Genomic DNA, 12,883 nt, shown 5'->3' on the forward strand with positions numbered 1-12,883 from the left:
TTAATGATTTTAGCATCTATTGGTGATCTTTGCCTGAATCGATTATTTAATTAGAGACTACAAAATTATAACTTTCCATTTCTGTTGTTCTTTCTACCTTTATCAACTGATATTTACATATCTGTAAACAAGAATTCTTCCCCATCAGTTGAGGCTATTGATTGGGGCGTGGAGTTCGATTCTACTAGAAAGACATGATACATCTTAATTTTTTCTTTTTAATTACCAGTTTTCAGAGTAAGGTCTTGCATAGTAGTTGCCTACAGCAGTAACACATGAGGTTTTGTATGTGTGTGCATTCTGTTTCATTTTGGTTTCGATGAGAGTGGGGCTTTCTCTTTTTGTTCTGGTGAGGAAGATTGTCACTGAGCTGACATCTGTGGCAATCTTACTCTATTTTGCACATGGGACACCACCACAGCGTGGCTTGATGAGTGGTGTGTAGATCTGAGCCCAGGATCCGAACCTGCAAACCCCTGCCACCAAAGCTGAGCATGTGAATTTAACCACTGTACCAGACTGGCCCTGGCTTTCTCTTTTTTGAGTATAATAGACGTATGGGATTTTATGTATCCAATGTGTGCCAATCCATTGCCTTCATTATTATTGATGCTCATCTCAATTTTGCCTACCTTCTTTTTTGTAATAACTTATAATGTGTTTATTTTAGGCATTCCATTTTTAAACCTTTGAACATTTCATTACTATATAAGATAATTCTGTTATCTGAAATACTTGGTAATCTATATATGAGTTATTTTCTACTGACTCTTGTGGTAAGTTAATTAGGATCACTTTGGCTCAGTTTCAGGAATTTGGCTTAAACTGGCAATCTCAGGTTCAGTCCCTCCACCAGAGCTGGTAGCAACATCTGCTTACTTACACTGGTTGAGTTTTAGCTCACAGTTTTGTTTCGTTTTTGTTGATGATTGTGGTGGTGGTATGGGAGTCCCTTGGATTTCTCTTCCTGTGAGCTCAGCAGTTTAGTAAAAATTATGTTTTTATGCAAGATCTACTTGTTTTGTGGTAAGACTTTGTTAGAACATCTAATCTACTCTACCACCCTCAACTGTTGGCTTAGCCTGAGGAGGTTTTTTCTGTTACTTCTTTGAGAATTTGTTCCTTTCCATTCTTTCTGTCTCTTCTTCCGGAACTCTTATTAGACAGATGCTGGGTCCCCATGCTGCCTAACTTTTCTTTTATACTGAATTCTGGGAGAATTACTTAGGTGGATATTAATTCTGTCTTCAATCACATTTATTCTACTTCCATCCCATTTATTATGTTTTTAATATTTATGACCTTCGTTTCTTTTTCATGGCAGCCTGTTGCTTTTTTTTAATGGATCCATCAGCCTTTGAAATCGTTCTGAAGATGTTAGATATCTTTTGTTTGCTTTATTAAAACTATTTATCCAGAAGTTAATTCTTATTTTGGACTGGTTTTTAGTTTTTTTAAAAAAATTTAAGTGTTTTAAATTTTATTTTTTAAGTATTTATTGACTCTTAATCATCTGTGGTTGTAGATGTCTCTAAATTGATGGTTTTGTTAAATGCAATCTTACTTCCTTAGCTCAAGGAAAAATACCTGCTTTGCTGATAGTGAACGCAGGTTCTGATTTACAGAAGCCCAACTCCAGTGGCTGAAAGTGGGAGAAGAAGACACTTGACTCTGGAGAGCTTTTCTGTAGGGTATATGGATAGTTTGTCTTCTGGGTATAGGGGTGCCTTCTCTAGTGGTTGCTAGAAGTTGCTTGGGAGCACTGTCTTGGTCTCTGTTTCAGTATTTATTAATGGACTCTCCTACATTAAAAGTTCCAGAGATCTAGCCTCAGGCCTTTAGCCTAGGGGCAACTATTAGCCACCCTTTATTTACCATTCAGCATTTTCTGGACCTTGCTGCCTCTGATATTGGAATTACTATGAGGTTCTGCTAGAAAACCCACTTGGCTCTTTCTTTGATTTTACCATCAGTCTGAACTTAGCTATTTTTAAATCATTCAGGAATTTTTCATAGTTCTGATCTGCTAGTGGCACCCTTTCTGGTTTTTCAGTATTGCAGTTAACTTATTTTTAGAGGTTTTTTGTCATTTCATTGGGATTTGGAGAGGGAGAGTCAAGTAAAGCATCTTAATCGAAAGCTAAGGTCATCTTTGATTTCTTTCATCCTACAAAGGATGAGTTGCCAAATAACTACCGATTCTGCCTCTGTACCAGCTCTTCTGCCAGTCCTCACTTCTGTTTCTGCACCTCCACCTTAGTCCAGATACTGACTTCTTCTGATTGCCTCGCTTGTCTTGTCAGTGCTTTCTTCTCACTTTGATATATGCTATACATACTGACAAATCAATCTTCTCATCAGTCATCTTTGAAAAATGATGCCTGATAATCTTTTAAGATAATATTCAGATATCTTAGCCTGCTTTTGAAGGCTTTCTACCATTTATGATACCCGATCTTTCTAACTTTGTTTCATTAATTCTCTGTATAGAATGGTCACCTGACTAGCTCAGTTGTCCTCTCTTTGATGAATCCTTTCCTCATTTTCTCGAGGGCCCAAAGTAACCTTTTTCTCCTTAGAATTTCCTTTGGTACTTTATCTGTACCTCTGTAACGCCCTTGTCACTTTCAGTTGTATAAAACATATTTATGTAACATCTTGTCTGTTATTAGAGGGCACTTTCCTTTAGGTTATTGTCTGTATCTTAAGGTTTTTTAGATCCTCCACAGGAGGTAGTTTATCTCACATATTGTAAATAGTCAAAAAATTTTTGTTTACTCAACGTAAGAAATATGTTTAGATTTGTAAACCACTAAATTATTAACAAATTTTTGGAATATGATTAACTTTCTTTGGTAAAGGTTAATTGTATTTACTATGACTTGATTTCTTGGATATAGTCCTCCGAGTAAAACACATGCTTAACTACTGACATCATACTAAGGATTGATAAGAATTTTGAGCTGGCTGCAGCAGAAATAATAGCCCCAAAGTGGTTTTCTGCTTTATAAGTAAAATAACGATGGATAGGAAAATTTAGTTAAGGTAGATTCAGCAAATTTATAGTACTTCAGTGGATATATTTACATTTTACTGAAAATATAATTATTCATGAAACATAGAATATGACTAAGGAAGAAAATTTGTCTTAAGTAGTGCTTGTTATAAAAGTTACACTGATAGTGTTATGTTTCTTTTATGATCAGATTTATTTCAGGATAACTGACTCTCACTAAAAGGGTATTTGAAATTAGTAGGACTGAGTAACCAGATGGAATGCTTTCTTGTCCTCAATATGAATAATTAGACTATACTCCCCAGTATGTGAAGTACTCTTTTTTGCCCACAAGCATTACATAAAATTATCAGTTAATCAGTTACATGGAACTGGCACAACATAAGATGTATTAATCACTACCTAGTAACAAATTAGTTTTGCACAGTAGCATTAACCCTGACTAATATTATGACTTAGAATTAGAAATCCTAATTTCTTCATAATTGTGGAAATCATTGAAAAAGCCTGATATACATGTTAATATAGCTGTAATATGTGCCTTCTTTTTCACATTATATTTAAGTGAATGAAAAGAATACTCTACAGGAAGAAAATAAAAAGCTTTCTGAACAGCTGCAGCAGAAAATTGAGTAAGTATTTTTCCTAAATTGTAGCAGAAAATTGAGTATTTTCCTCCATTTTTCTTTCTTCATCTTAATTAGCTAACAAACTGTAAAGATATGTTGAGTTACAGATTTCATTTTTAAAAATTATTATGTTCTGCAAAAAAAGATACAAAGAAAATGGCTATGTTTTTGTGTTTTGGGAGGATATAAGAAGAATGTATATGCATCTTTTAGGTTAGTGCATGAATATGTAAAGTATCAGAACATTTTAATTTAAAGCATTTTAATTTTTATAACCTATTATAAATAATAAATTATTAAAATACTTATATTTCAAATAAATATTTGGTTTTTGTCACCTCTCTTCCAGCCCTTTCCCAGAAGCTTCATAAAAGCAAACTGATTAAGTTTTCCTTCTACACACTTCTCAGGCCTGGAGAACTTCTTTCTCCATCTGTTCCTCTCTCCTTTCCCCCCATTTCTCTTAAAGAATAAAAATAATAACTTTTATCCTGTGTACTAGTTACTCTTCTTTGTGTTTCATATTTATTATTAATCCTCACTATGATTCTTTTAAGGTAATTTTATTATCTCTACTTTATGGATGAGGAAACCAACGCGCACAAAAGTCGAATAACTTGCCGTGGTCTCACAGCTAGTAGGTAGTAAGACATCACTCAGTCTGCTATCTTCTGACGCAGAGGCCTCTGTGCTTTCCATTACGCAACAGTGGAATCTAAAAAAGAATCTATTTTTCTGGGTATGGCCTGACTGATGCAGAGCAGAGATATGGCCAGCTCTTAGTTCCCATTTATGTAAAGCTTGTGTAATATTTTTTGAGTTAGGATTCAGGATAGTCGTAATGGTTTTATAGGGTTCTTAAAGATCCTTTGCATTTGAGGGACATGTACAAAAACTTTGGTAAACTAAGCAGGTGTAACATATTATTTTGGCTTAGAATAGTTATTGCCTCATGTATAAACACGTCTCACAAGTGGAATTAACATCCTTACAGTATACTTTTAGGTAGTGAATGTCCAATAGGATTTTGATATTCCTCTCATGTGATCAGTCTACTGAATATTGGTAACCAAAGGGAATTTTCAGGGGGATAATAGTCAAATGAGGAAAGAAGTCTATGGGGTCAGACAGAGGTTGCAAAACGTTTATGAAAATGTCAGCACTTTCTGATTTTACTCAAGCTCTGTAGTGAAGTGAGGCAAGACACAGATCCACAATCTCTGATATATGATTCAAAACCCAAAAGATTTTTTTGAAATGTTACAGCCTAATCTCACCTCAACTGGCAAGATGCTGTTTATAGTCCTTATTTGTCTCACTTCGTATGAGCATTGCTATGTTTTGCTGTTGAAATATCAGCATGCTTGACTAAAGGATGATGCCTTAGGTTCTACTGGAAATAATTATGTAGTAACCTGTATATGCTCTGAATTATCCTTTATTTAAGAAAAAATTTAAATTCTGAATCACATCTGATTCTGAAGATTTCAGATAAGTGTTGACATGCATTGAGCTACGTTACGTGAAGTGATTTAGCTTATGGTATTTTGAACATATCAACCTTGATATTTATGAATACCAAAGATAAATAAGATAACGAATGTATAGAGGTTAATACGGAATTAGGTAGGTGAATGCCTCAAAAACCAAGGTCTTTAAAGTGTATTGAAACTAGATAATGTCATTTGCTTGGCAAAAATATGAATTCCAATCAGAATTAGTTTATTTTTAGTATTCTCAAAGTCACAGATTTTTCCTCTTAAAGCTCACTGATATTTTAGAAAAGAAGTAAAAGCTGAAGTTTGAAATTACAATGAAGATTAATCATATAGATGAGCTCAGAACATGTATGTTTTATTTAGGACATGCCTTAGAACAGTGTAAGAGGTCATCTATTGTGTCTTTCGGTTCTCTTCTGAAATATGATAGTTGTTATTCCCATGAGCCAACTTCTTTTATAGTTTGTTCTCTTGAAACAAATTTTCTTTGCTTGGCAGTTAAAAAAAATAGCAAGTATTATCTTGTAAAGGCAACCAGTTTCCTCTGGATACCTATAGTACTGTAACATTATACTATTAGTGCCTGAAATTCCCCTCAACTTTAGAAAAAATATTTGCCTTATACTTCGGCTTGTTAAATGCAGTAATTCTAACTCATCTGAGTTGGATTTGACGTTACAGAAACCTTGTATGGTAGGACAGTTATTTACAGACACTATAGTAAGAAATTATTCAGTAAAAATTTGCCATTATAAAGTGTACATATAGGTTACTTATAAGCCCATTTACAGAAAGCACATAATTAAATAAACTAGGTATTGAGGTTATAACCCTTTTTGTTTTGGGAAATGAATGTGTGTGAAAGTCAAAGGCGTGTATACACTTAAGGACTGTAGGATTCATTTCATTCAACATCCTCTTCTAAATTGAATTCCTTGTATAACTTCTTTAACAACCATTGTTTAGACACCTCTAGTACAAATTTGCTGTTTCCCAAGCCTATTTAATTTTAGTGAGATGGAATTATTAGAAAGTTCTAAATTTGTGTAGAAATCACTCTAGGTACAAATTATATTTGTTGATTCTGATTTTGCCTTCTGTGACCATCTGGAACAAGTATACCCCTCTCATAATTGATGGCCCTTTGTTTACATGAAGACAACTATCAGGGCCCTCCTGAGTCTTATCTTTAGAGTAAATATCCTCTCTTAATTGACTGTTCCTCGTGTCATTACTTTAAGATTCTTCAAAGTACTATTTCTCTTTAATGTTTTAGTTTATCAGTATCTTAAGTAAGAACTCAGTATTCTAGTTATAGTCTGATCAATAGAGCGATACTGCCCGCTCCATTTTTCTGTATCTTTATTTATATTAATGTAGTCAAAAGATACATGTATTACTGGTGGTTCCTTATTGGGTTTGCTGCTAACTAGACCCTTTAAGTCAAAGTCTTCTCTATCCTCTACTTGTAGACTTGTTTTAGATAAAAGTACAGGACGTCAGAGTCATGACTTCATAGTAGGTTGTTTAAGAAACCTTATATCTTTTAGCCTACTCCTTCATTTTAAGGTAATAGCACTATTGATTAAATACTATTTTCTGGGTGTTGGATTACATCTTTACATACGTTATCCTTTTCACAACTTCCCTACAAAAAGGAAGTAGGAAAGTACAGTACCATGCCTACTTTATAGGTGGTAACTGAGGCTCAGAAAGGTTAAATAACTCACCCAGTGTGACTAGAAAGTGTTGGACCCAGAATTCTAACCCAGGTTTGCCTCACTTCGCAGTTTGTATACCCTTTCTTAATTTTATGCTGAAACAGCCTCAGAAGGTTACCTAAGTGGTGCCAGAAGAGGATTCTTCCTCTTCTGACTCAGTAAGGCTTATATCTTGCATTTATCTTGTTCTATTTCATTTTGTTAGATTTGCCCATTATTCCAACCTTTGAGGGTCTTTTATGTGTTGTTTTTTTCCTGCCATGAGTTAGGTTAGCTTTTATTCTCAGCTTTGTGTCTTCCACAAATTTGACATTCTATCAGTGGCCTGCATCAAAATCATAAGTAAAATGTTGACTAAAACCTGTCTGAGGATGGAACCCTGAGGCAGACTACTACAGATTTCCTTCGTTAATAATAATTTTTTGTGTGATATCATTCAGTGAGTTAGGAGTCTATCTTTCTCTATTAATACCGAGTTTGGTATTTCTTCTTTTTGTTTACAATAAGAAGATATCAAGAGAATCATTGTCAGATGCCTTCCTGAGAGCGAGGTATACAATAAAGCGGTCCTCAGAACAACTGGCCTAATAGCCCTATTTTTAAAAATGTCTTATTTGAATTATTCATATAATAAACTTACACTGGTTCCAAGAGATTCAGGACATCAGACTCACTAGTTTGTATTTTAGGGAAACGTCTCCTTCCCTTTTTTGAAAATCAGAATGGTTAGTGAACTTGATGGCTATAACTGCCTCATTAAGTTTGAATTGTATTTTAACTGGAAATAAGGTTCTTTCGATCTCTCCTTTAGCAGGAGAAAAGATGAATGTTGAAAACTTTTTCACAGACTCTTTATGTAGGGAAACCCTGGATCTTTATACAAAGTCTTTGGAAAAAGGAACAACTGAAGTGGTTTTCACTGCAATTTAAGGGGAGGCCTACAAATAAAACAGACACCCAAAAAAAATTTACTCTCAAGCCATTAGAAAGAAAAGTGGAAGGAGATAGATGACTTAGTGTATATAATTAACCAATAGCCATGGTGTGAACTTTTTAAGCTTTTCTCAGAAAATCAGTGAGCCCTAATGCTTTAAAGAAGAAATTTGGTGAACACATGGAAGTTGGTTTGGGTTATTTTCCCCCTTTTATGACAAAGGACAAAAGAGGACAAAGCTAGCACTTGTTTACGTAGTTTGGACAACTCTAGTTAGAGCTAACTTCTGTTTTGTTTTGTTTTTGTGTTGTTATCCCAGCTACTTCTAGATTAACTCTGGCAGGAAATCAGTTTCTTCTGTCACTCATTCATGCTTCAGGTTGAATTTTTATGACTAAGAGGTAGGTGGGCTGTGACGTGATTAGTTAAAGCTAGGTCAGGTAGATTTCACGCTTCATTAATTTATAAGGTGTTCTCATATGACCTTAGTTTACTTTATTTTTCCAGAATAAGACAGTAGAATTGTATGGAGAGGTTAAAAATTGGATATTAATTCTAAAGATTTTCCTCTGTATTGAATATAGGGTTATAGACCACAAATAATATTGATATTATCCAGGAAATTAAGATACAAATCTATGCTAGGAAAAATTAATCTTTATCTTCTAATTTTTTTTTAAATCTGTTGGTCATAGTTTATAAAATTCTCATATTATTCTTTGTTTGGAAATAGTATTGAAAGTCGATATGAGTATAATAGAACACACTAGTTCTGTCATGTAAACCGTAAATGCCTGACAGACTGGTGAGAATTGGTTGGCAAATAGGTCAGTAATGATCTGACATGGAGAAGTCAACTGAGTTCATTAACTTTATTTTTGTCAACCACAATTCAATCCAAATCCAATCTTTAGGTGCCGTTAGTCCTGAATTGAGTTGGGCAAGAACGTATGCCCAGATCAGCACAAATCTATTTCTTTTAGTGGAATCTAGGAATCTCTCATATTCATTCGTTCAGCAGCTGTTTATTGAGCACTTACCAAGTACCTACTATTGTAGACACTTGTGATGCCTCAGTGAACCAAAGATCCTTATCCTCTTAGAGTTTACATTCTGGCGGGTGAGCAATTGACAGATCCCTTATATACTATGTTAGACAGCAGTAGGTGCCATGGATAAAGTAAACAGAGTAGAATAACAAGTACTCCTATTACTAGCCTGTGGGAAGGGGGTTCAATTGTAAATAGCATGTTCAAGGTAGGCACTGATGAGAAAAACTCCAGCAAAGACTTGAAGGAGATGAGAGAATTAGCCATGTGATATCTGGGGATAAGCATTTCAAGAAGATGGAAGGACTAGAACAAAGAAGCTAAGAGGGGAGTATGCCTGGTGTATTTGAGGAATCTCGAGGAAGCAAGTGTGGCTGGAGTAGAATATAAAAAGAACAGGGGCCAGAGAGGTGGGAGGGGGAGGGGATGATCAGATCGTGTAGGACCTTGTGAATCATTGAAAGGCCTTTGATTTGTGTTTTCAGTAAAACTGGGAAATGTGGCAGGTTTTAATCAGAGGGGTAACGTAATAAGACTTAAGTTTTAATAGGACTGTTCTGGCTGACGTGTTGAGAGTAGACTGGAACGGGGGCTGATAGAAGCAGTGGTGGAAAGTCAAAGTTTGAATCCTTGTAGTCAGTCGTTAGTCTCATGGTCTACACTAAGGATAACATGTTGAATGGTTAACAACATTGTCCCAGGAGTCTGACTGCTGAGATTTAGATCCTGGTTCTGTTAGTTACTATTTTAGTAAGTGACTTATAGTAAGTGACTTAACTTCTGTGTCTTCATTTTCTCATTTGTAAAATGAGAGTAATAATAATACCTCATCAGTTGTGGTAATTAAACTGATAGGTGTAGCACTTTAAACACTGCCCGGCAGTGTAAACCCACAACAGATGTTGGTAGTTATCAGTGTTAACATTATATATCACCCTATATTTGTTGTTTGCTGAGTTGTGTTCATTCTTTTACCACAGTGTTTAGCATTGATCCCTTCCTTTTCATAGCTATTTTCAGCATCCTAGTTCGCCCCCCAGAAGCTCTTGCATCGACTGTTACACCCGTTGCCTAATTGACTTCCTTGCCTCCTTTCTGTCTGTCCTAGTCAGTCTGCTGCACACTGCAGCTAGATTATCGCATTACCTCCATGCTCTAAAACCGTAATTCCTTTCTTCTTGTTTTCTTATTTATGTGCACACTTAATCAAGGCTCTCCTTCTGTAGTCCTAGCTTGCCGTTCTCTAAGACAAGTACACAGTACTGCCTGCCTTGACTCAAACTGTGTGGATCCTCTGCTGATTTTCTCTGCCATTTGAAATCCTTTTAATTTCACCTCAGGTGCCACTGACCACACCTTGTACTTTACTACTCACAATAATATTCCCCACTTGGTACTCTAATCCTTATATTTAGATTGGAAGCATTAGATGCAAGGAATTCTCTCTCTACAGCTTCATACCTGTGTTCTGCTGTCGCTCCATACTATATGAAGATGTTTTAATAAATATTTGTTGAATTAGTTTTCTTTCAATTGTCATTATTTTCCTCTAGGAATGACCAGCAGCATCAAGTAACTGAGCTTGAATCTGAGGAAAATGCTATTCCAGATTCACCAATAACGGCCTTTTCCTTTTCTGGCATTAACCGGCTACGGAGAAAGGAGAACCTCCATGTCCGATACATAGAACAAACACATACTAAACTGGAACACTCTCTGTGTACAGATGGTAAGGGTTGGAGTTGTACTTCAGTTATCTGGTTTTGTAAAAAGAATGTATTTGTCTGTTGTTGGTTTGGGGGGAGGTTTTTTTTTTGTTCTTTGGGTTTTTTTGTCAGGAAGATTGGGCCTCAGCTAAGATCTGTTGCCAATCCTCCTCTTTTTGCTTAAGGAAGATTGTCACTGAGCTAACGTCTGTGCCAGTCTTCCTGTATTTTATGTGGGACACTGCCACAGCGTGGCTTGATGAGCAGTGCTAGATCTGTGCCTGGGATCTGAACCTGCAAACCCCAGGCCACCGAAGTGGAATGGGTTTAACCATTATGTCACCGGGCTGATCCCTATTGTTAGTTTTTATGTTATTCAATCTAGTGGAAAGAAGATAGTCATTGTCAGGCTACTTATGTTACAACTGTGAGTTTAACTTCCGTTAGTGAAGTGACTGGGAAGGCATTTTCTGCCTGTGTTATGTATAGACACGTATCGCTCATCTGAATATATAAATGCTCAGCATTTTATAATTACAGTGAATAGTCTTGTTTCTTTTCATTTTAAAAATATTCTTATGTGTATATATTGGAGTGGGATAGAAAGAAACAGGAAAGGAACTTAACATTAATTTTCACCTACTCTGCGCCAGGTATTATGCTGAGTGATTTGAGTACATTTTATTGTATTTTAATTTCCATGACAAGCTTGCAAGGTAGCTATTAGCACCTTTGTTTTATAGATGAGGAAAGATATGTTCTTTAGGGTTAAATAACTCACTCAGAGACATGTGTCAAGTAAGTAGATAAAATTCAGATAAGTAAGTCAAAATTCAGATATGGATCTTCTTGGCTCTGAACTTTTGTACTTTCCAGGTCTTGCCTGCGGTTCCTCCCACCATTGGAGCTGTCTTTGACTGACTATTTTCTTGTTTTTTTATAATTTGTAGCAATTGGTGGTAATCAAGAAATGGCTTTATATTGTATCTGCTTGATGGCTTATCAGTGGCATATTTCTAATTCCAGGCCAATTTACCATTTCTGCTAAATGCTTTGGAACTACCTTTTCATGTAGCCCTGAAATGTATCATGTGACATGATACAATGATTATTCCTTTTAATGTTGATCTAAAGTAAATGGTAAAGACTTTAATTTTTAACCTAAACTGTTTGGGGAGAAGGGGTGTATAGTCCTAGAGACGTTTTTATAATGCAAATAAATTTGGCAGTAGCTATGCCTTTAAAAAAATAAGTAGATCTTATTCTTTTCTACTGGAAAATTGACACAATTTTCCCCCATTTTACATGAGCTTGCATCACCATCTAGTGGAAAACAGAAGAACTGTTAAAAATCTTACACGTAATTAGGAGCTAAAGTACAATTAAGATCACGAATCTAGAATTGAACACTCATTGGCCTTTTAGTCTGCTGCAGACAGGACATGAATCACCACAGATGAGCAACTGCATAATTTAGATCATGTTTAAATCCATGTGTAGGAATAGCCAGAAAAACAAATCACAGCAATTTATTAGGAAAGTCTTTTATATCCAGTATAAATGCTTCTGGTTTATTTTTTGATTGAGAATAATGTATAACTATTTAAAAACTTAATTTGTCTGCTTTAGTCTTGTTCTGATCCTTTTTACTTGAAATCTGAAATTTTGGTTTTAAAATATAAAGTAACTTTTGAGCCATGCAAATTATTTTAAAACTGATTTAATGACTATTAGTCCTTTTCTCTTTTCTAACCACCCTTGCTTGTTTATTTTCAAGTGTATAGCGCTTTTTAATACCATTTTCAAGTTATAATTGGTAAAAGTCTATTTCCCTTTGCTGTGTCTTGGTTTTCTTTGAATTAAATCCTTAAACACTCGAATGATTTATGATAAAGCATATTTCAGGATTTCCTTCCAGAAAATAGAAACTCTAAAACAAGGATTGTAGAGCTGTATGATGCAGTATTCATTTTAAATTAACCTACTGATTTGCAACAAATACACAAGGAAAAGAAGATTCGTTAAAATATTACAATTCTAGGAGACTTAGGTCCGAAGAAACTTGTGTACAAATTCTAGTCCTCTCTCTCCCCTGTAATTTCCAGCTTTGTTTCTTTTTTCAATTTTTTATGTTTCCTTCTTCCCTCCAAAGCCCCCCAGTACATAGTTGTATATTTTAGTTGTGCGTCCTTCTAGTTGTGGCATGTGGGACACCGCCTCAGCATGGCTTGATGAGTGGTGCCAGGTCCACGCCCAGGATCCGAACCAGTGAAACCCTGTGCCAACAAAGCAGAGCGCGCGAACTTAGCTCAGCCACGGGCCGCCCCCC

General features: G+C 35.5%; 1 protein-coding gene across 18 annotated transcripts in view; it reads left to right on the plus strand.

The window, feature by feature from the left end:
* RBBP8 (RB binding protein 8, endonuclease) overlaps positions 1 to 12,883 on the plus strand; it is a 103,753-nt gene that overhangs the window by 58,849 nt on the left and 32,021 nt on the right. For all 18 annotated transcript variants that reach the window (XM_014837284.3, XM_070513397.1, XM_014837288.3 and 15 more), the window contains exons 6-7: positions 3,582 to 3,648; positions 10,402 to 10,577. In XM_014837284.3, coding sequence (XP_014692770.2) covers positions 3,582 to 3,648; positions 10,402 to 10,577 — 243 coding nt within the window. The remainder of the gene's footprint in view (positions 1 to 3,581; positions 3,649 to 10,401; positions 10,578 to 12,883) is intronic.

The sequence above is a fragment of the Equus asinus genome, chromosome 7, assembly GCF_041296235.1.
Source record: "Equus asinus isolate D_3611 breed Donkey chromosome 7, EquAss-T2T_v2, whole genome shotgun sequence".
NCBI lineage: Eukaryota > Metazoa > Chordata > Mammalia > Perissodactyla > Equidae > Equus > Equus asinus.